At 31.6% G+C, this 24,336-nt stretch overlaps 2 protein-coding genes across 6 annotated transcripts in view; both read left to right on the top strand.

Annotated features, from left to right (window-relative positions):
• LOC111713507 (glycine receptor subunit alpha-4) overlaps nucleotides 1-4,635 on the top strand; it is a 19,406-nt gene extending 14,771 nt beyond the window's left edge. For all 4 annotated transcript variants that reach the window (XM_023488382.1, XM_023488375.1, XM_023488397.1 and 1 more), the window contains 5 exons: nucleotides 356-421; nucleotides 1,089-1,195; nucleotides 1,382-1,456; nucleotides 2,287-2,353; nucleotides 3,715-4,635. In XM_023488382.1, the coding sequence (XP_023344150.1) occupies nucleotides 356-421; nucleotides 1,089-1,195; nucleotides 1,382-1,456; nucleotides 2,287-2,353; nucleotides 3,715-3,813 (414 nt within the window). In that variant the 3' untranslated portion in view covers nucleotides 3,814-4,635. The remainder of the gene's footprint in view (nucleotides 1-355; nucleotides 422-1,088; nucleotides 1,196-1,381; nucleotides 1,457-2,286; nucleotides 2,354-3,714) is intronic.
• Nucleotides 4,636-5,856: 1,221 nt separating this feature from the next.
• On the top strand, nucleotides 5,857-24,211 carry LOC111713404 (tyrosine-protein kinase Yes). Of its 2 annotated transcripts, XM_023488255.1 has the most exons (20): nucleotides 5,857-5,960; nucleotides 6,996-7,085; nucleotides 7,916-8,031; nucleotides 8,719-8,812; nucleotides 11,343-11,482; nucleotides 11,796-11,860; nucleotides 11,931-12,034; nucleotides 12,901-12,953; nucleotides 14,333-14,396; nucleotides 16,063-16,115; nucleotides 16,262-16,300; nucleotides 17,712-17,755; nucleotides 18,730-18,784; nucleotides 19,709-19,795; nucleotides 21,482-21,508; nucleotides 21,923-21,971; nucleotides 22,656-22,720; nucleotides 23,183-23,302; nucleotides 23,665-23,737; nucleotides 24,081-24,211. In XM_023488255.1, the coding sequence occupies exons 1-20, from the start codon at nucleotides 5,940-5,942 to the stop codon at nucleotides 24,189-24,191; spliced, it is 1,470 nt and encodes a 489-aa protein (XP_023344023.1). In that variant the 5' UTR covers nucleotides 5,857-5,939; the 3' UTR covers nucleotides 24,192-24,211. The 2 variants fall into 2 exon arrangements, with proteins under 2 accessions (XP_023344023.1, XP_023344030.1); XM_023488262.1 differs by lacking the exons at nucleotides 8,719-8,812; nucleotides 11,343-11,482.
• Nucleotides 24,212-24,336: the final 125 nt, after the last annotated feature.

Here is a 24,336-nt window from a genome sequence, read left to right as displayed (position 1 = left end):
CCCCCCCCCCTTCCTGGCAAGCCCTCTTCCCCTTTCCCCCTTCCCCTTCCCAGCCCACCATCGCTTAATCATAATTTCACTCCTTTTCACTATTCTATTCAATCTTTTACTTTTCTTATTACTCTATATCTAACTACAAATTCTTAATTTATGTTTCTAATTATAAGAATCCTGTCTCCCCTCAACCCAAAAATAGTTTTAGAAAACTTATCTAAAACTCAAATGGTAATCAAGGGGGGGGGCTATGGGGACTTATCCCCCCCATGGATCAGTAAAATGTTTCATTTCCAGGGGGTTCCCCGTTGAAAAAGTTCCTAAGTACGCCCATGTTTAAGCTAACTCTTGATTTGTTTAGTTACATCTAACGCGAGTTATTGGATACCACATTGTACAGACCTATATTCCTTCTACAGTTTTTGTGGTGAGTAATTTTCCTTTCAATATTTTGAAACCATTTACAAATGAAGACTAATAAACGTTAACAGAATATGCAAACACTTTTAGTATGTCGGACTAAGTTAGAATGAAATATCGGGTCTACACTATTCTACACTAAATCTGATGGAAATTGCCGATATAAAAGTAACTTGATGTGAAAGATACCGACCTTTTTTAGATTTTGTTTTAAACATACTTATAGTGTGTTATATACTGTGCTGAAGTTCTTTATTCAATAGGGTCATTGAACTTTTATGACTTAGCTTCTGAAAAGCAGAATTCGGGTTATTTTGGCATATTCCCAAATAATTGTACTGTCACTATGCTTATACATATTCTGAGCTATCTATCTATCTAGCCGAGCCCGAACCACAGCAAGATGTACACGCATTTACAATGAAATTTGTTTTACACAAATATTTTGAATATGATTTTTATAATGAGGACCAACAAGTTTGTAACTAATGAAAAATCTATTAGTTATTGTGACTTTATTAGAATTTGTATAAACTAGACCATAGACACATTTTATTCTTTTCTTTAAAAAAAGATTGTTTAAAAACAATCGTATCGTTTTTTTTGTTTTTCTACGTCGTTGACAAAACGACCAGTTCGTTTTTCCAAAAAGTGAAAACGATGAATCCTACTAGGTATTGGCCTGGATGGGGATGTTTATCCCCGTTGAATCTGTACCTGGCAGGGTAGGGATGGGAATGACGACAATGTTGACCCTTACAGCTATGTTTAGCAGCACAAGGAACATTTAATATTGGTGTTTTGAAATCAAAAATTTTAATCTTTATCCTGAAAACATTTTATTTTAGCTTTTCCAATAAGTTTATTCATCCATAATAAAAATTACAAATTCAATTTCATGTAAAAAAATTTATATTCATCGCAAATTTTCATTTTCTAATTTTCCAATTATAAAATGTGAGTTTAGACAAAATGTTCCCAAAGTTTCTTACATATCAGTTCTGGATATTTGGATGCTTATCTGCATGATTTTTGTATTCAGGTAACACTTGATGATTTTGAAACACTTTAAAACATTTTCCCTAGGTAGACCCTTCCTATATCGCTGGGTCCGTAAACGAACGCCTTCTATATATACACTTTTCTTGTCTCTGCCTGTTTGTATCCAAAAAACGTCAAAACGGCTGAACCGAGCGGGCCCAAATTTTTTGAACTTTTGAATGAAATTACCACAAAAAATTTAGATGTTTCATATTTCACGAACAGAAATAGCTAAATACGCGACATTTTTTATTGTTTGATAATATAGGAAGGGAAAATGCGCAACAATCCAAAGTTAAAATTTCGAAGATGAACTCGCTGGAAGCCTGATTATATGCAGTACATTTAAATTAACTAAACATTCCTCTCTTGTCTTAAAGCATTTTTCAAATATCGTTTATCTTCTCCATAATCTACTCTTTCTCTAGGCTTAATTTGTTAAATTCCTAGAAGTTTTAGTCTTTTAATATTCATTCAACTCGTGACAAGATTTTACTCTTTTATCTACAGTCTATATTGTCAGTATAACTTTAGTCTTGTTTTCAAGAGTATTTATATCAGTGGCTCAGGGCTCTACAAAATCAAAAACGAAGATTTGATTTTGAATATTTTAATTTTCTATAAAGATTAAAGAAGTTATTACTGCAGATGTCACAGCAAAACAGTGAAAAAAAACGTCTGGATTTCATTGGTTTTCACATCTGCACCTGTTATAAGATTAGTTAGCAATCCCTTTAATGGGAGTGTTCACGGGGAAATGAAAAAAGACAAATTTATCTCAGGAATTATTTAAGATTTTAATCTTTTGGAAATTAACATATTTATTTGTAGCACAATGGCTGAGTTTACTGTGGTGATAGTTCTAGTTAGACAAGGCAAAAAAGAGTTTTCCGAGCAGGTAAGAAGTATTCATGTACAGATTACACAGATCGAATAGGAGATAACTACTAAAGTATAGATTACACAGATCGAATAGGAGATAACTACTAATGTATAGATTACACAGATAGAATAAGAGATAATTTGTCATGTAAAGAGTATACAGATAGAACCGGAGATGCCTATTCATGTACAGATTACAGAAATAGAATAAAAGATAATTTGTCATGTAAAGATTACACAGAAAGAACAAGAAATAACTATTCATGTACAAATTACACAGATAGAACAGGAGATATCTATACATGTATAGATTACACTGATAGAACAGGAGATAATATTATGTAAAGATTACACAGAAAGAACAAGAAATAACTATTCATGTACAAATTACACAGATAGAACAGGAGATAACTATTCATGTATAGATTACACAGATAGAACAGGAGATATCTATACATGTATAGATTACACAGATAGAACAGGAGATAACTATTTATGTATAGATTACACAGATAGAACAGGAGATAACTCTTCATGTAAAGATTACACAGATAGAACAGGAGATAACTGTTCATGTATAGATTACACAGATAGAACAGAAGATAACTGTTCATGTATAGATTACATAGAAAAAACAGGATATAACTATTCATGTAAAAGATTACACAGATAGATTAGAAGAGTTGCGTTTATGTAAAGATTACACAGAACAAGAGATACTCCCACGGCCCACGCATACCTGTTGGGAGAGTTTTACGTAATAGGTTATTTTGAATGTTCCTTAACATGTGAAATCTTCCTTGTCCTATCTTGTAATCTGTTGAATGTTAAGCTTGAAGATTTGATACTAAAAATATTTTATTAAGATTTGACTGGACACATCAAGTAAAATCAAATTATCAAAAATTTTAATAAAATGACATTATTATTATCATAATATATATATAATATTTAAAGGACCTCATCCTTTTTTGGCCACTTCCATATATACAATTTTTCAAAGAGACACTTACCCAAATGTGCTTTAGCATCTTTCATTTATTATTAGAGAAACTACGATTAAAATAAAATTATTTAATGTTAAAATTACCACAGTAAGGAATAAAGAATAAAACTTGTAAGTTTTCAAGATTTCTCTCTTTTGTTTAAAAACACTGAATAAATTGTAACAAACTTAAATTTTCTACTTCATATATCTTTGCGACATAATGGTTTAAATCTTTGATATTTCAAACTTAGATTACTTGATATGACATAATTCACAGTTTGAAATGTCAAAGGCCTACAACATTGGGCTGCACAGATATAGGGACTAAAAAATCAGGCAATATCTTAGTTCCTTTATCACTGACATTTTTTGAATATTTGTTTATTTAGTTCCAGATGGTGTCCAGGTTTATGCTCCCATGCTTCTTTCTTCTTGTTAATCTTCTTTACTGGCCTCTTATCATGCACAACTACCTGGACGGAGAGTAGAGGATAAACAAGGAAATAACTTTTATTTCATCCAAGGGAGCGTTCCAATCATTTCTTAACATTTCCTATTTTCTTAAAGGGATTGTTCTGAATTCGATTGTTTTTAATCATTTTCTTAAACAAAGTACTTGAGTTATTGTCACAAACTCTGATTTTCCAATCCCTATATATTTGCGACCTAATATCGTAGACCGGAGATATTTCAAGCAATGAATTCTGCGAGATCAAATAATCTAGGTTTTTTTCAGGTTGCAAAGATATAAAGATTCTAAAATTTGAATTTGTGGCAAAAACTCAATTCCTTTTCCCGATGTTTTTTATTAGGATTATTGCAACATTTTTTTAGGGAATAGTTTTAAAATTAGCTTTCTGCAGGGTATTCTTCCGATATTTTCCAAAATTAAGATTTAACCTGAAGTCTCATCAACTTAGGTTTTACCGCTCTAACTCAATTATGCTTTTCTGTATCCCTTTACATGTACATTGAAGCACTAATACGCACATGTTGTTAGCTTTGGTATTTTAAAAGTAATTGGCAAAACTCTCATCGATTTTTGCTTGAGGCCTTTAAATCACAGTAATTGTCTAAGTGGAATCTTTCCGATATTTTGCTCTGAGGGAATTGTTCTCATGTTTTCGCAAAGTATAATTCTGATATTTTCTTCATGGGATCATTTAATATTTTTCTAAATGGGGCAACTTTTATTGATAAGTTTTAACATACTTACTAAAGACATTTTTTTAAATATTGTATAATTTTGTTAGAAATGAAGTCTTCCAATTGTTTCTTTAACGAACAAATAAATCACTTCCGTATATGCGTAATACTTCTTTTTAGAAAAAAATATTTACTCCATCAAGTTTAACTAAAGATTCACTGAAATACAATGGTAATATATATTGCCAACCTCTAACCCTGGTAAATGAACTTGTAAAAAATAAATTATTTATTTTCTATTGTGTAATCTTAGTCTTGCTTTCATGTTTAATTTTGTTATGTTTTTGTGTATTTATGATACATGGACTTTCAATTCAATTCAATTTTTTTGGTTTTCTGCTATTTTTCCTAGATTTCTAGTTTTTAATAAATTTGGTATTTAATTGCTTCGAGCTTTTTATTTTAATTTTATTCTAATTTTTATTGGCTGTGATCAATAAGCAGCTAAATGAATTGAGTCGGCTACAAACTCCGATTTTTTTATCCGTATATTACTGCTTTAACCTTAACCATTTCAAACTATGAATTCTGTTAAATCCAATCATTGAAGTTTAAAATATCAAATGTTTACACCATTAGGTTGCAAAGATTTTTGTGGCACAGAATCAATTCATTTGGAGGAATGAAATGTTATGCATAAAATGTTATGTAAGATAAAGGAAATAAATGTAGGAAATAAACCAACACGGTAGTTTCTCTTATCAAATATGCTTCCTTTAAATCATTGATAAGGCAAAGTTTAAACGAATTTTGTTAAGTTTGATTTAATTCATAAAGGAATTAAAAAGTCTAAATTAATATCTATTTTTGTACCGTACATTAGTATTAGCAATTTTTGAAGAACAAAATAAACCAGTTTTTAACAAAAACCTAATAGAATTTTTTTAGAAGAAAATTTTAAATTATCATGCGAGTTTTTGCCACAAACAAATATTTTTTTATCCCTAAATGTTTGCAACCTGACGGTGTAAATCTTTGATATTTCAAACAGATTTTTTAATCCAACACAGCAAATGTCAAAGGTCTACAATATTTGGTTGCAAAGATATAGGGATTTGAAAATCAGAGTTTATGACAAGGATTAGAGTTGTTGACTCTCAACAAAATTCTCTCATCATTTTTTTAATTTTACTCGCTGCTAATTTAAGGAATAAAAAATCAAAGTGTAAAAATCCAAATTGGGTTGTTCATTGTTCATTGTTAATTGTTCATTGTTCATTTTCATTGTTCATTGCTTCATAACTTTACCGTGCTGGACCCTATAGCTTTTTCTATAAAAGGACTCGAAGTCAGTTCCTACAGAATACTCGCTGATAAACATTTTTTTAATTGATTATTATTTTTTCGATTTCAGCAAATTTAATTTCATGATATATTAGCTTAAAAATTCAGGAATTCTAGATTAAAGATGGGTGTAGGATGCTCTAAGGAAAACCAGAATCTACTAAATTAACTTCTGTTAAAACCCTGGGGTGTAAATACAGCTAAACAGTGTTACAAAAAATAATCTTTTCTTTGGAAAAATATTGTTTCATTATTCAATTTTGTTACTCATCCTGGTTCTAAAATTGATGTTAACGTTAGGCATAAGACATGACATAAGGCAAAAGACATAACAGACGGCATAAGACATAACAAATGGCATAAGACATATCAGATGGCATAAGACATAACAGATGGCATAAGACATAACAGATGGCATAAGACATAACAGATGGCATAAGACACACGACATGACATAATGTATGCGACAAGATATAAGGCTTAAGACATGACATAAGGCATATAAAATGACAAAAGACATAAGACATGACGGAAGGCATATGACATGACAGAAGACATTACATAAGGCATATAAAATGACTTAAAGCAAAAGACATAAAATAAGGCACACGACATGCCATAAAGATTAAGACATAAAATAAGTCATAAGACATGAAATAAGGCATAAGATATGAAATAAGGCATACGACATGACATAAGGCATAAGTCATGACATGACATGCACACAGGTAATAGGTCACATTAGTTTAAAAATTGTATCATTCGAACTTGTACAAGAATTGCCAGGTGCAGTTTTTACTCGTACCAGCCCGTCTAGTGTACCTAGTATGTGGTTGACCCAGCCCGTCTAGTGAACCCAGTATGTGGTTGACCCATCCCGTTTTATGGTTCGTACCCAGTTTGTGGTTGACCCAGCCCCGTCTAGTATACCCAGTATGCGGTTGACCCAGCCCGTCAATATACCCAGTATGCGGTTGACCCAGCCCGTCTAGTGTACCCAGTATGTGGTCGACCCAGTCCATTTTGTGTACCCAGTATGTAATTGACCAAGCCCGTCTAGTTTACCCAGTATGTGGTTAACCCAGCGCGTTTTATGCAACATATTTGCAGCATATATATGTTTAACCTATAGTTATAGCCAGTACTAAGAAAGAGTTGAAATTTGAAAACTGGTTTTTAGTTAAGAAAGGGAAAATGCGATGTTTACGTAGCTAAGCAGCAGGCAACAATTTGGAATTCTCAAACATCATTCTCTGTTCTCAACCCAAAAGTAAGTTACATCAGTTAGGGTTGTTAATCGTTTTTGTAAACGATCGTTAAACGATCGTTAACAATCGTTTTTTGTTTCGTTTTCAAGAACGATCGTTTCGTTTTCGGAAAAAAACGATTCGTTTTGAGCTTTTAGGAAACGAATAACGATCGTTTTCATTCAAACGATTTGCGACCGTTTTTGAAAAAATTTTCTATTGACAATTATGTTAACGATCGATAACGAAGGGTCGTCGTTAACGATCGTTAACGAAGGGTTGTAGTTAACTATCGTTAACGAAACGACGAACTTTATAAAAACGGTCGTTTTTGGAGAAAAAAATGGCATGCAACTTTATTGAATGTCGTCTTACATGAAGTTAAGCAGTTTGGGGGAGATAAAACTTCTTGATATTTTCTTAAAAACTACTAAATGATAAGTACAGATGTCCTTCAGGTCGGTTTCCTCTCTCCGTTAACGATTGTTAACGAAACGACGAATTTTATATAAACGAGCGTTTTGAAAAACGATCCTTTTAAAAACGACCATTTTTTAAAAAACGAACTTATTATAAAAACGATCGTTTTATAAACGATCGTTTCGTTTTCGATTTTTCGTCGTCCTTTTCATATCGAGACGATCGTTTTTCTGAAAAATGAAAACGTTAACATCCCTAAACAGTGTAATCCGGAAGCTTCACCTCTTCGTTTTATTACTCATATGACGGGACTTCACATGATATGACGATTTATGGACAATCAAAATTTCAAAAATTAAAACTATGCTTTCGCACATCCACATATTTTGAAATGCCATAGTTGCAGTTTTGATAAAAGTTTTTAATAATGTAGACTGAGGTTGTAGTACTGGATTATTCTGCAGTTCTCCAACATGATATTCCATTCTGGAGAGTTAAGGAGAAGAAGGGGAAAAAGGAGGGAATAGTCTGCAGTCTATACTTTGCCAAGTTAGTTTATTCACATTTGCATTATTTATTGCAGGGTTAGGGACCTTGTGGCATTCACTCCCTTATATATAGGATGGAATAGGGTTAGAGGGACATGATAAACGAGATTGTAATAGAGTGAGACCTAATTTCGAGTGATCCTCCATTTAAAGCGGAAACACGCAAGTCACTTTAGTAGAGACATCACAGCTGAGAATAATTGATTTTTAAAGAGCTAAAAATGGATATCTTATTCATTCTTGACCAGACAAAGCTTTAAAGGATAATGTTAAAAATCGGACATGCCACTTTGTCAAAGAAAATATTCACTTGAAAATACATCGTAAATACAAGAACTTTTAACTTTTAAAATCTTATACGAGGAAATTTATTTATTTAGTAAAAAAAAATATTTTATTATCATAATATTTACATTTACAGTTAAATTCATAAAGTAAATAATGTAAAAATGTCTTTTTAAACGATGATAAGGGAATTATAAAAATGATCTGATTTCATCTTAATTTGATAAACTATGAAAAAACAGATACCATGAGGCTGGTTCCAATTGAGCGCTGGCTCAAATCTCAAAACCCTAACAATGAAACCAATCAAATTCAGTAAAACCAACAATGTTTGAGCCGCGTCTCAAATTTTAGACGCGGCTCAAATTCTTAAAATTCAGCCTCAGTCTACTTTATTGCTCAGGAAGACTGATCCTCCACTTGAAAGCCAAGTCTGGTATTTTGGTAAACTATCCAGAGTGAGAGCAAACAATTTACTACTGTTAGACGGAAACCAGGTCAAAACTTACATTTACACTTTTCATATTTGTTTTAAAAAAAAAACAAATATTATTAAAGGGAGTTTTCGCGAAAAATAAAAGGGGGTATATGCTGATCCCGAATGGACTTCGATATCGATCGCTACTAATTTCACCTCTATCTGTTGCGTTTAAAAGAAGAAAACGGTTAAAAACAACTCATTTAAGAGCGTAGAGCCCATACAAATCCATTGTTGCATTATTTTACCTAGACTGTAGATATTCAATTAAAACTGATCATTCAGATATTACAAGTCGAATTTGATTCGGGACATTCCTATGTAGTTTAAATATCATAATCTTTTTATTTTTTTCATATACGATGTATTTTGGAGGAGGATTATTTTGCCGCTAGGTATCTCTGCTCTTGATATTTCAGGGATTTCACTTGGGAGAGACACCTAGCGGTAAAAAAATCGTTCTCAAAAGTACATTGAATATCAAATTGTTCTTGTTGTTGTTCGTCTCGATCATCTTCCTTTTATTTCGATGAAACATTTCACGCTCAGTTTCACCATTATTTGGGTAGGCGGGTCACCTAAAACGGCGTCAAACCTTATAGAAATCCAACGTATGAACCCGCTACGTATAGAACATGGCGTATTTTCCGGGAGAACATTTTTTTATATTTTTGAAAAATTAAACTTTTTGTAAAATATTGTACCTTATCATTATCATTATCATAATTTCTATTTTTTTAACATAACCTAGACATTAAAGGAGCAAAATAGTTTAATACGTACATGTTAGGTTTGGAAAAAATTCTTAAAAGTATAAAAAAGTTCTCCAGAAATGCTAATATGATTTTATAAAACTTCGTTTTACCATTTAAATAAAAGGATTTTATGAAAATTATATTTACTTTACACTGATAATTTAATTTTTCAAAAATATAAAAAATTTTCTCCCGGAAAATACGCCATGTTGCTATACGAAGTGGGTCCATACGTTGGATTTCTATAAGGTTTGACGCCACCTAAAACTAATATTGCCAAAATAGCCAAAATTTGAAAGTCCGTCGACACTCTTTTCTTTACACCTTGTAAGACTTTTAGACAATAATTTTGCACCAGAGCTGAATTATACATGAAAGAAAATGGCGGTCACTTTAATCACCAGTTAAAGAAAAAGAAGTGAATATAGTTATAAAACAAAACGTTCATATAAGTATAGAAATTTCATAAACTAAATGTAACTATAAAACCATATTTCTGTCCATGACTATAGATCTAGAAATTGTCAGAATTAATGGGATGGACACCCTGTAGTTTCTTTACAAAGATTTTATTCAATATTTGCGCATTACCGTTGTAACCTAGTCAGCCTTATCTGTGATTTAAAGATAATTAAAAGCTTTGTTAAATGGAGTGGAGTAATATTCAGAAATTTCTTAGGATTCATTTGATCAGACGTTTTTACGGTGCATATTTGTTCAGCAAGAGCGCAAATGTCATCTTTAAAATACTCATAGATTGCCCATTTTGGAGGGATTATTTTGAGAATCGGTTTTATTTAAATTATTCAAAGACGACCACGAAAAATGTAGCAAAAAGTTCTATAGTAAACTAATTAGTTGTTTAGGAACAGAATGAGAAAATAAAAGTTAACTATTATCATAGAAAATAAGTAATCTTATTGAGTTATTGGTTTCAGTAATATCTCAATGTCAAAAACCATTTTCTGTAGATTTACTGAAATTTTTAATGAAAAGACGGCATTTGAAGAATTTGACGAAATCTGCGAACAAATTCACAAAGCTTAAGTAAATCAATAAATTGATGGAAAAGAAACAATTGATTCTAACGTTGATTTCTATATATAAATTTGGCTTGTCTGTCTGTTTGTTTGTCTGTTTGTTTGTTTTTTTGTATCCAATAAACGTCAAAACGGCTGAACCGATCGGGCCCAAATTTTTTGTGGGACATCTCGGGACCCCAGGGAAGGTTTATGAATGATCAAAATTTCAAATATTTGTCTCCATCAAAATTCGATCTTCATTAAATTTTTGAAAATTTTGAAAATCCACGAAATTTTTTGTGAAAATCCGCGAATTATTTTTGTTTTGTTTTACGATGTACACAAAGAGAACATATGTTCACAATTAATTTAGAAGAAGGGCGCGAAGAGCCCTCTAAGGCTAGTATTAACAAATTTCTAATGAGGAACATGTTACTATAAAACATCTAATTATCAATTCACTGTAGAAATTCTGTTACATTTCTCTTCGCCTGATTATCAATGGTACCCTCTAAACCTTTGTATCATCAAAAATGGCATAGATATTCAAGGTTTTCTATCTGAAAATTGATAATTTTGTATTGTGGGTTCTTCTGAAAAGGACAAATAAATAGACAAAATTCAAACTTTTAAGCATGACGATATATATTCGGCACAACCCATGGCAAAGATTTGAAGGGTAACTATTTGAATTATCTATTCCACTCTGTAAATGGAGGCTTACTTGAAATTACGCCAATTAAGTCTCTTTAAGCATGAACTTGTTGAATAGGCCGGATCCTACTTGGTTCGATACAGTGAGAAGAAACAGTCCTATGTCCTCACTCTTCTATCTTTTGATTTGGTTGAGAACAAGAACATTATTAAACATTATAATATTGATTACTCACAGGGGGATGGATATTACCTCAGGTTATACAAATTCATTTAAAGGAAGTGTTCGCGAAAATGAAAGTGGGGTCAGGCTGAATCCAACTCAAATTCGAGTTGAATCGCTACTAATTTTTACTTTATATTGATTTGACATTCATTATTTAGAGTTCTTCTGTTATGAGGGAACTTCAATTTTAGTATTTTCACCAGAATTATGCATCTTAAATTTTTTAAAGTATCAAAAATTTACTTTTTCTTTTTCCGGGTCAGATACCTGAAAATTTTATCAGATTTCTCAGAACAAAGCCCATTTAAAGTATTAGGATGCTTCATAAATATCTTTATTTATCAGTGAAGATGATAAATTCAAAACTCTGGATCAATTAATTGTTCACTGCTCAACCAATATTCAGAAAGGAAAGTATTTTTTTTATTGACATCATAGTTTCAATTCCGTTTTGGGATTTTTCGCCTTCTTTTATTTAAGGTTTACCTGCGAAACTGATGTATATTTGTCTAATCCCAAACCCAAGTATGAACTCTGAAGCTGATATCCAAAGGGTCCCATACGAGGAACTGGAATTTTCTACGGTAATCAATGGTTCTAGTGCCTTTGTGTAGCTTGCCTGCAGAAAACAGTCGATTTTTTCTTTTTCCCGGGCGGAGGAGGGGTTCAGAGCACCCATATGAGTCCCGCAAACTGACCTCCGGAGCCTCCTGATTCGCAAAATGGCCTCCAAGCCAACTCCTAGCCAATCTAAATCGTCTCCGAGTCCAATGCTACTTAAACCAGGCAGCAGGCTCCCCAATTCTATCTTAACGTCCAGCAATCTGATTTCCAATAACAAATATTTGGCTTTTACATCCACCAAAAGCCTTTTTTTTCGGAAAATCTTAACATGGCCATTAAGCTTTTAATGGTACATTTACAATTTGTGTTAAAAAGTCTACTTTTATTGAGATTAAGACTTCTTATTTTGTTTTTCTAAATTTCACAAATTCCTAAACTTGTGCATAACTATTGCAGCGTTATATAAAGAATTAAAGAAAAATTTAATATCATTTCACAGGTGTAACAGTACAAATCTATCTAGACTATACCACCAAATTACGAAACATAATAGTGTTTGAGAAATATTAACTTAAAGGAATTGAGTTTTTGCCACAAACTCTGATTTTATAATTCCTATGTCTTTGCAACCCGATGTTTTAGACCTCAGATTTTTGAAACTAAGAATTATGGTGGATCTCATAATCTAAGTTTGAAATATTAATGGTTTACAGCATCAGGTTACAAAGATATAAAGATTAGAAAATTTGAGTTCGTGGCAAAGACTCAATTCCTTTGTACTTTAATTGTATTTCATTATGTAAAAGAGAAAAAGAGAGAAAAAATCCCGCCAATCCATAATTCTCACCATTAAAGACCAAATTACACTTTTTCTATTTGCACTTAGGAAAATGAAATTGGAAAAGGAGAATTTGGCAAAGTTTACAAAGGAACTCTCAGGTTGAATGTTAATCAAAGTTTACAAAGGAACTCTCAGGTTGAATGTTAATCAAAGTTTACAAAGGAACTCTCAGGTTGAATGTTAATCAAAGTTTACAAAGGAACTCTCAGGTTGAATGTCAATCAAAGTTTACAAAGGAACTCTCAGGTTGAATGTCAATCAAAGTTTACAAAGGAACTCTCAGGTTGAATGTTAATCAAAGTTTACAAAGGAACTCTCAGGTTGAATGTTAATCAAAGTTTACAAAGGAACTCTCAGGTTGAATGTTAATCAATAAAATATGTCAAGAACACTCTAAACACAAAATTAAAGTAGACAAAGTTTCACGTAGCCAACCATATTGAAAGTTGCATGTCCGATTCACAACGGTACCTACATCGGCTGCAGAGAATTCCTTGTTGGTATATCTAAAACATGGCCGGGTGCAATCCATGCTACGCAATTCCTAGAAAATAAAACAGGTTGCACACAAAGTTTTCAAGTTATCAGAAAAAGGTTCAAATGGTACCGGTGTAAATGGGACATACAACTATCCAAATGGGGTGTCACTTTAAATTACGTATACAATCCCTTTAAACTACAAAATTTTTCATGAATACGTTAAATTTCATCGTCATTTATACAACAAATAAAATGACTCCTAGATAGAGGCATTGTCTCGTACGTAAGTGACCGGCAATGTATGGTAGTTGAATTGAGAATGTAGTATTGTGGAGAAATATTTTTAAGAATTCTTTTGAGCCATATAAAACGTTTTAATGATGCATAATTACTGAGATTTAGCTCAAAATCATCCATTTGGTTGGTTACGTTTTGAAAAATGTTATTTTTCAAATAACGGAGACTAAACATGTATAAACAATTCTACTATAAACTAATTAGATGTTAAAGAACATATTTCTCAATAGAAAATTGTCAATTAATAAATGTTAGAATCAAATATATCTTTTTCATCGTTATATATATATGTATATATTCTTTACGAATTTGTTCGCAGATTTCTACGAATTCTTCCAATGTCGCCTTTTCAATAAAAACTCCAGAAAATCTAAAGAAAATGTTTGTGAACAATGAGAAATTACAAAAACTAATAAAATAACTAAATAAGATCACTTGGATGATAAGAGTTTATTCTAATTTTCTCAACCTATTCCAAAATAACTAATTAGTTTACTGTAGAATGTGTGTTACATTTTTTGTCGTCGTTATTTAATAATTTTAAAAAATCGTAACCACCCAAATTAATGGATTAAAAGCCTCAAGTCTCTAATCAACCCTAAAATATTTCTCCACAATACTACATTCTTTCTAAGAGAGTGTTTTATTTTGCAATTATCGTATTTTCATTTTTTTACAAAAAAACATTGATTTATATAAGGGGACTTTCTGAGGTAGCGATAAAAGAATTGAAGATTGGAAAACGACTGACTGCACGTGAAAAGGTTGGTTTCTACTAACTTATTGATGAATAAATCTGCAGATTTACTGGGGTAATGTACGTGATTACTTCTTGATTATGTCTGCTGCAGGCTTCGCCAAAGTTAGAAAAAAAATTATATCATGATTTTTTAATTTAATGCACGCTTTTCCTTTTGGTCACAATTTATTATATAATTCTGTGAAAGAATTAATTAAATTTGAGCTACGTGCTTAACTATACCTACTTTCAGTTCAAATTTGAACCACCGCGCGGTTATAGATTTAGTAAGGATTCGAATCAGCGATTCAAATTTGAACCGGCGGTCGGCAGTTTAAATTCATTAAATTCGATCACTGTTAAATCAAATAATCTAAGTTTTAAATTTTTATAATGTTGACCAATTACTTGGGAAAGATGTTTATCTTATCAATTACAAAAAATTGGGAGATCCAATGCTGCTCCTCTATTACTCATATACTCAAAGTTTTTTTTCTCCTGAAACCAGATTGACTTAACCAACGAGCTTGATAATTTAATAACAAGTAGTAATTAGCATTTATTCGTAAAACCAGACGCTTTTAATGGTCTAATTTTGCGATAAATCACCAAAGAATTTTTAAAAATTGATTTTTCATTATAAAATTAGAAATGCATAGCTTTATCTTAAACCTTTGGCCTAATCAAACTAAGGTTTGCTCACTGTAACTGCTTAAGATTGTGCTACTAAGAGAAAACTAGATTCAATTAAAAATATTTGGTATTTTTTATATGAATGATATGCGTAACAAAATCTCTATTTTAGCTGTATTTAATTAAAGACATCTGATATTCTATGATTAAACACATTCAGAAGTTTAAATTCGTATCGTTATTTTCAGACTATTTTTTGCACCTACAAATAATCAATATTTTGGATTACTGGAGTTTAAATGTTAACTTCTTGAATTCAAACCAAAACTGTTGCCAATATGACGTCATGTGCGATGGAGAGGCTGCCGGGCCGCCATGAGCCCAACAAAATTACCTCCGGAGCCTCCTGACACGCAAAGGGACATCCAAGCCCCGCAAAACCGTCTGGCCTCTACAATGCTGTCTAATTTGCTTTTACATTTACCAAAAACCTTTTTCAAACAATCTCAACATAATAAAATAGTGTTTTTCGATGAATAAACAATGAAAAAGTCATTTTCAAAATTTTTCAAAAGTCAAATTTCATAAATTCCTAAACTTGTGAATAACTATGGCAATTTTATATAAAGACCGACAAATTGCATATTGTGTTACAGGTCTTCCTGAATCATATTAGCAACACTCCACAAAACACATTAGTTTTAGTGTATGCGTTTGACACAAAACAAGTTATGATCCAATGAATGAATTAATATTTCAAATTTTTGGATTAAATAAATCTTTAAACTATTGTGAATTCTTCTATGAAGAGATATATTTCGATTTTTGGTTGGTTCAGCTATAAAAAGTAAACAAATATGAAAAAAGCGAAAGGAGATCAAAATTCGGGGCCTGGAGGTCATTCTGCGTATTAGGAGGCTCCTAAGGTCATTTCATGGGGCTCATTGCGGCTCTGCCCCCCGTACCTTCACATACAAGTACGTACGTAGCGTACAAAATAATTGGATAAAATCTTCTACTATTAGGACCATCTTTGGACTTTTGTTGATTTATTTTAGGCTGTTGTGGAGGACAATTTTAAAGAAGAACTTAAAATACAACGCAGTCTTAGGAATAAAAACAGCAAACAACTTTATTTTACTCTTCACTTAAACAGATGTGTTTAAAATGAAGATTATTTATGAAATTTTTAAGTAAAATAAATATGGACATTGTATAATAGCCTTATAATAGATGAAGACTGTTGATATGTATCAGACATCCCAACATTGTCACCCTCATTGCTTTTGTAGAAAGGTAATGAAATATCAAATATTGTATGATTAAAGGGACTGTAAGCGTAATTTCAATTGGCCTACCAAGAGGGGTAGCCCCTTTAAACCTTTTTTCTTGTTTATCTACGACTACATAAACCCGTTTAAACCTTTTTTTCTTATTTATCTATAACGACTACAGAAACCCCTTTAAACTTTTATTTTTCCTGGTTTATCATAAGACTACAGAAACCTCCTTAAACCTTTTATTTTCCTGGTTTATCTACGACTACAGAAACCCCTTTAAACCTTTTATTTTTTCTTATTTATCTACGACTACATAAACCCCTTTAAACATTTTTTTTCTTATTTATCTACGACTACAGAAACCCGTTTAAACCTTTTTTTTCTTATTTATCTACGATTACAGAAACCCCTTTAAACATTTTTTTCTTATTTATCTACGACTACAGAAACCCGTTTAAACCTGATTTATCTACGACTACAGAAACCCCTTTAAACCTTTTATTTTTCCTTGTTTATCTACGACTACAGAAACCCCTTTAAACCTTTCATTTTCCTTGTTTATCTACGACTACAGAAACCCCTTTAAACCTTTTTTCCTGGTTTATCTACGACTACAGAAAACCCTTTAAACAATTTTTTCCTTGTTTATCTACGACTACAGAAACCCCTTTAAACCTTTTATTTTTCCTTGTTTATCTACGACTACAGAAAACCCTTTAAACATTTTTTTTTCTTATTTATCTACGACTACAGAAACGCTCGTAATTGTTTAACACATATAATTAGGTTTGAGAGTTAAATTTAAGGAACACTAATATTTATGAAAACTGTGTTGAACATAGAATATTCTAGATTTTCAAGAAAAAATGTGAAATTATCTTACAGTTCTCACAGCACGCCTTTCCATACAGCTATTAAGAGATTTAATGGGTACTGTTGTGAATCCGGGATGCTCCTCTATAAATCGAAGGTCATTTGAAAATACGCCTACAAGTCCCTTTCAGTCCCTTTCATTCCCTTTCAGTCCCTTTCAGTCCTTTTCATTCCCTTTCAGCCCTTTTCAGTCCTTTTCAGTCCTTTTCAGTCCTTTTCATTCCCTTTCAGTCCCTTTCAGTCCCTTTCAGTCCTTTCAGTCCCTTTCAGTCCTTTTCATTCCCTTTCAGTCCCTTTCAGTCCTTTTTAGTCCTTTTCATTCCCTTTCAGTCCTTTTTAGGCCTTTTCATTCCCTTTCAGTCCTTTCCGTCCTTTTCATTCCCTTTCAGTCCCTTTCAGTCCTTTCAGTCCCTTTCATTCCCTTTCAGCCCCTTTCAGTTTATTTTTTTATTCAAAAATGTCAAATCTGTCTCCTTCTCTAGGCAATGCCGGCAACTAATGAACACCTTTTATAGAAATATGTTTGTTTAAACTTTGACAGATACCTTCTTTAGTCCTGAGCATGGGAACTATATGATTCAGGAGTATATGGAAAAAGGTAAGTATACTAAATGAAAGTAAGTTAGTTATGTAGTATATTAGGGCAAGGTATACATAGTGAATTTAAATTAAAGGAAATAGGAAAAATAGAAAAATAGGAAATGTTCTTACATACAGTAAGACAGGTGAAACAGTGGAATAGGAAGAAGTTCTCTGAAAAAGAGGTTTCGGAAATAAAGACCTAAATTTTGGGACTGAAAAAGACCTGTGGAATAATAGGCCTTGAAATAAAAAGTCTCTGGAAAAAAGTCCTAACATTTTGAGACTTTATTTTTTAGGACTTTTTTTCTGGTTTCAGTATGATCTTATAAAAAAACGTCCCCGGAAAAAAATGCATGGGAACAAAGGATGTCTCCACCCCATGCAAACAAAGGCCGGGGCAATTGATATTAAAAACACCCGTAGTTTTATTCAAAATACAGATGCATAGTTAAAAAGTCTTTTTATAAAAACGTCTTAGACTTGACCTCACTTTCACAAGACTTTTTTTCTTGGTTTTTTTCTTCGGATATAATTTCTTCAGGACTTTATTTCCTGTGATCTTATTTTCTGAAAAGGAAAAAGTCCCAGGATTTAAAACTCAGGACTTTATTTCCAATGACATTTTGTCCTAGGACTTCAGAAAATTTTTATTTCCATGTTTTTTCCAGAAACTTTTTTTCCAGTGACTTTCTTAAATAGATTCAGGAAGAAGATCAGTAAACTCAAGAATTTATTCTAAATAATTTAAAGAACATAAGATTTCAGTTTAGATTTCTACCAAGATGTGTAACGGATTATTTTAGATTACTCCAACAACCTTGTATAGAATCTATAGAACATAATCCAATTAGAGATCAAAAAGATGTTTAAACAATTTATCATTTTAGTTTTTATTTTTGATATCGATTGTTTTCCCCGCAATTAATCTGTATTTTCTTAGATTCTATCTTACTTAAAATGGTCAAAACTTTAAATTAATTCCATTTTTAGGGGATTTAACAAAGTACATCAGAGAAAAGTCTAAGCTAGAATCAATTAGACTAAGGTAAAAAATCATAGATAAATGAGATATTAGTTATGTACGAAAAAGTGTACAGTCCGTGAACTCACACTACTAGTGGTCAAAAATAAAGATAATGTATATATTGATGAGCTGGGAGGTAAAACCTCCTGCCTAAATTGCTTTGAGCAGACAAGTCATATATGCAGTGTGCTTGCACCTCTACAAACAATTGAAAGAAGGGACATCTACAGCAAATTGATTACTTTCTATTTTCATTTCGCCCCCCTGCTGCCATCTGTTTGAAATACGCATTTGCGTAATAGAAACATAAAGTACGCGTATTGCAAATACAGGGTGTCCCACATCAAATTAGACCGCGTCAATGGGTCTTAATTATGATTTGGGGGAAAAATCAGAAAATTTAAGAAGAATAAATCATTTTAAAAATTTAATAAGACTAATAGAAACTTTTGTTGGCAGAAAATGCTAGATTTTTCGCGTATTATTTGCGTATTTTGGCGTTAAAAATCGTTGATAATCTAATATGATATGGGACGCTCTGTATATGCTATCTGAGTCTGGTTTTAAGTGACTTTAACCATGTTGTATGCTAGGTAGTAATTAAAGACTCTTCCTTTGTGGTCCTGGTCACCCCCCCCCCTGAGATTTTGAGGCAAAAAATTTTCCCAATTTGATCAATCGTTTGTGTATCCCTTTTTCGAGTTATTTGATTATTTACAGGAATGATATTAGATATTTATTGAAGCATTAGTACGACGAAAAAAAATATTTTTCTAGCTTGGTAAAAATAAATATATTTTAATTCATTTGTAAATGATAGAGAAAAACATTTGTTATATACAAAAAAGCAAGTGAAAAATACCAATAATATACTGCCTCAGTCTAAACTTGAAATTTAAACTATGGAAACGAAAATCAACTAAACTGTAACATTGTTTAATAAAGGAGTCTTGTAGCCTGGTGTTATGAGATAGCACTTGGGATGAAATACCTATCTAGTCAAAACATTATACATAGAGATTTGGCAGGAAGGTAATCTATATATATTTACTCCTTAAAGGGAGTTTTCGCGAAAAATGAAAGTGGGTTTAGGCTTACGGCGAAAAACAATCACTGTTGATCGCTACTAATCTTACTTCTATCTGTTGCGTCTATAAGGAGAAAATTGTTAAAAGCGACTTAAACTGAAGAACGTAGCGACCATACAAATTTATTTCAATATACGACTCGTATCGTAAAATAATTAATCTAATTTCAAACAAATCATTCAGATATTACTACCTAAAGTCATCAATTATTTTTCGACTCATTCGTATATAGTTAATATTTCATAATATTTGTATTTGTTTTATATACAATGCACCTAAAACAACGTTTTTCCTCAAGGGGTCTCATGCCACGTGTAATCATTCAAAGCATCGAGAGCAGAGACATATGGCGGCCAACGGCGTTTTTAGTGCATTGTATACAAAACGAATGAAACATATAATGAAATATTAGCTATATACGACTGCGTCGAAAAATAATTAATGACTACGGTTGTAATATCTGAATGATTTGTTTGAAATTAAATTGATTGTTTTACGATCAAAGTCGTATATTGCAACTTTCTGAATGTGTATGGACGCTACGTTCTTCACTATAAGTCGTTTTTAACAATTTTCTCCTTATAGACGCAACAGATAGAAGTAAGATTATTAGCGATCAAAAGCAATTATTTTTCGCTGCAAGCCTATACCCCCTTTATTTTTGCGAACACTCCCTTTTAATAAGAGTGAGCCAAGTGTTAAGAAAGGTTTGTGAAATTGAATGCACAATAATATGGAATACAAATTTGAATTTACAGACCAATTATATATATCTCTAAATACAGCCTGCATATACAGCCTTTTATACAGGCTGTCACATCAAACATGACTGTAGAAAGACAACTTAAAGGTTGTTTGTGATATTTTATTTTTTCGTCAACCATTTTTTACAAGAATAATTCTTGAAACATTAATCACAAAATTCTCCTAGTCCTGACAATTTTAAAATATGGATACCGTTTTTTTTCTGTCAATATTAAGGGTGTTGTTTAAAGCAGACCATCTTTTTGAAATGCTAGAACTTTTTAGCTAAAAATTTCATTTCTAAAATTATTTTTTTGAAAATTAAATGCCGCAAGTTGTTTCAGAGATTAAAGACGACCTTTAAGTGGTTTTGCTTCTATCTTGTTTCGTGAGACACCCAGTAGTTTCTGAGGGATATCAGGATCTTGTTTTTTTGTATAGTCCTCTATTGAGACAATAGCACGTAATTTTTACTTTATTTTCTCATCAAAAATAGTAAAGTGAATTGTCTTGCGGAAAGGTAGAACCAATAGATGTTGTGAAAAGTGAAAAACTGCTATATTATTGGTCTGAAATATATTCTAACTTGTTCTACATATAATACAGAGATTAATCTTTCAAATCTCCCAAAATGCTAAAATCTAAATTCAGGAAGAAAGCCTAAATATAGATTTAGTTTGGTTTAGGTAAAAACAGTCATTCAGGCAGTATGCTTAAAGACTCAGGCAGTAGGTATAGAGGCTCAGCGCTTAAAGGGACGTTAGGAAAAATGTAAAAAGCCTCAGACCAATATTCATTAAATTATGTAAAATAAAACGCTATTGTAGGAATAGGGTATAATACATTAATCGCAAAATAATTCATTTCTAAATTTTACTTTATTCAGAAATGTGTTGGTGGACAAGTATGAAAGGAAAGATGATCTAAATTCTTTGATTCTTCAATCCAAATAGATTTTTAATTACACACATAATAGATAAAAAAAATAAAAAATATTATAAAATATCAACTATTTACGAATGAATCAAATTGCATTCGACACTTATAGGCTATAATATCTGAATGATTAATTATAATTTTAATTGAATAATTTACGATCTAAGTTGAATAATGCAATTCTGAGAATTTGTATATGGACGCTAAGCTCTTAGGTTTAAGACGATTTTAACCATTTTCTCCATATATAGAAGCAACAGATAATGATAAATTTAGTAGCGATCGATATAGAGTTCGGTTCGATTTCAGCATATTTTTCGCGAACACTCCCTTTAAGTAAAATCAATATTCAACCCTTATTGTCAAGAATTTAGAAGATCTCTTTAAAAAGGGCAAAAGTAGCAGATTTTGGACTTGCTAGAGATCAACAGGACGATCAGGTATATTGAGGAACAGTGTTAGGGAACAAATAGTGGAAGAAAGATTAAAGTTTGTGTGTTGTGAATTTAAATAGTTCATGAATATAATTGAACAAGTATCTACAAGTGTTAGGGAACAAATAGTGTAAACAAGATTAAAGTTTGTGTGTTGTGAATTTAAATAGTTCATAAATATAATTGAACAAGTATCTACAAGTGTTAGGGAACAAATAGAGTAAACAAGATTAAAGTTTGTGTGTTGTGAATTTAAATAGTTCATGGATATAAAATACTTTAAACAACAAATTATAGTTGGGGGCTAAAGGCACCCCTCAGACTTAAATTTTCTAGTTCATTTATCTGCGAAACCAGATGTTGCCGACCTTTGATATTTCAAACCATCAATTCTAACCGATCAATTCAACATCAAAGTTATAAATCATCAGGTTGCCTTGATGTAAGGGTTAGAAAATTAGAGTATGATGCAAGTGATCAGTCCAAATGTGTTCGTTCATTTTCATTTCTATCCGATGTTTTGTAAGAAAGAAAATGGAATTGAGCCAATACATTGCTACAATATATTATCCCAATATCTTTTCCAACCAAACTCTACCATACTATTTTATGTAACCAATATATTGCCAGTGGAAACTTTTTCTTTTCTTTTTCCTTAAATAATTGATTTTAAAAATCCCGTCCATATAGAGGAGGGAAGAGAAAATTCCAATCAGATGGTCGCCACCAGAAGTTTTTAACAAGAGAGAATACAGGTGATTTTTTAAATTTACAATTCACAAGATTCGAAAGAAATCGGCCGGCAGATTAATGTTGATTTCAGGCACGCTTTTCAGGGACAATGCACAATTCAGAACGGCACCCCAAAACCCTTTGACAACGTATTCTCATTAATCTACAAAAATAATCATTGTTTGCAAGATTTAAGTTTTATACTTATTAATATTCACTTTCTAGAATTAACGAAAAATATATATTCTTTTCGAATTCTTGGAAACCGCTTTTAATGTCAAATATTTGGTATTATCAATTGACACAAGTACTGGATCAGCTGTTGTGAGTTTACGCTGTGCGCAGCGTACACTGCATTTTACAGGAAGCTGTTTTTAAGAGGGTGCCGTTGTAAATCGGACATTGCCCACTTAGCATTGGGGTGCACTGGAAATTACACATACAGTCCCTTTAATAAAAGAATCACTAAACGTCAAGAATTGCAGTGATAAAAGTGATGTGTGGTCGTATGGTGTCACCCTCTGGGAGATATTCTCTTATGGCGCTAAACCATATGATAAGCTAAACAAGGAGAAATACAAAGATCACATTATTTCTGGTCGAAGGTATCTTTTCAGTTAAATATATATCTATATATAAATTTGGCTTGTCTGTCTGTTTGTTTGTTTGTATCCAATAAACGTCAAAACGGCTGAACCGATCGGGCCCAAATTTTTTGTGGGACATCTAGGGACCCCAGGGAAGGTTTATGAATGATTGAAATTTTAAATATTTGTCTCAATCAAAATTCGATCTTCATTCAATTTTTTAAAATTTTGAAAATCCACGAAATTTTTTGTGAAAATCCGCGAATTATTTTTGTTTTGTTTTACGATGTACAGAAAGAGAACATTGTTCACAATTAATTTAGAAGATGGGCGCGAAGTAGTAGTATTTTAAAATTTAAATAAATATATCGTTTACATAGATTAGAATTTCCTTATGAAAAACATACACAAAACTCTACAAGAGTTCTCAAGCCATATGATGATTTGATGAAGGTAATATTTTATTATTTATACAACTAAGATTGTTTTGAAACAAAAACTTCCAAATTGTAATTCAGCAAAAAAAAGTACCAAAAATATATATTCAATGCCAACATATAAAATTTAACCACTAAAAAATCAATCTTTTTGATTTCTTCAGGGAACACATTTTTTAATAAATAAAATTTTATTTTTCGCACAAAGCTGAATATTTGTGTGGATTTTTACTGTCTCCAAAACAGATGATTTTTTTCCTGATTAAAAGTTTTCAAAGTGAAAAGATGCGTTTTCAGTATTGATTATTAAATATTACATTATACTAGCAGCAGTAATTCACATTGCCCATTTATTTGAGATCTGCTGGAAGAAGAACCCAATGGATAGACCAAACTTCAAGGATATTGTAAAGAAGACGAAGGTTGAAATGAATGATTACAATAATGATTATTATGATTTAGGAGAATAAAATTTGTGTTTTTATCAAGAGAGAGATATTTTTCGAACCATACAGGAAATTAAGAGGATTTTTTTACTAGCATTTACTGAATGATTAAAATTAATTTTAATTTTAAAATCAACAGAAAATCCGTTAAAGTTAGTAGACCAAAGTA

The sequence above is a fragment of the Eurytemora carolleeae genome, unplaced genomic scaffold (assembly GCF_000591075.1).
Source record: "Eurytemora carolleeae unplaced genomic scaffold, Eaff_2.0 scaffold29, whole genome shotgun sequence".
In the NCBI taxonomy this organism is placed as follows: Eukaryota; Metazoa; Arthropoda; class Copepoda; order Calanoida; family Temoridae; genus Eurytemora; species Eurytemora carolleeae.
This window is presented reverse-complemented; position numbering and strand designations above follow the sequence as displayed.

What these genes read in the sequence shown, in the direction of transcription:
- LOC111713404 (XM_023488255.1), top strand. Translation starts at nt 5,940, where the DNA reads ATGGGTGTAGGATGCTCTAAG. An exon ending in AGGAACTGGAATTTTCTACG is followed by an intron (nt 12,035 to 12,900) that starts GTAATCAATGGT and finishes ATTTGCACTTAG; the next exon opens with GAAAATGAAATTGGAAAAGG. An exon ending in TTTAACAAGAGAGAATACAG is followed by an intron (nt 22,721 to 23,182) that starts GTGATTTTTTAA and finishes CAAGAATTGCAG; the next exon opens with TGATAAAAGTGATGTGTGGT.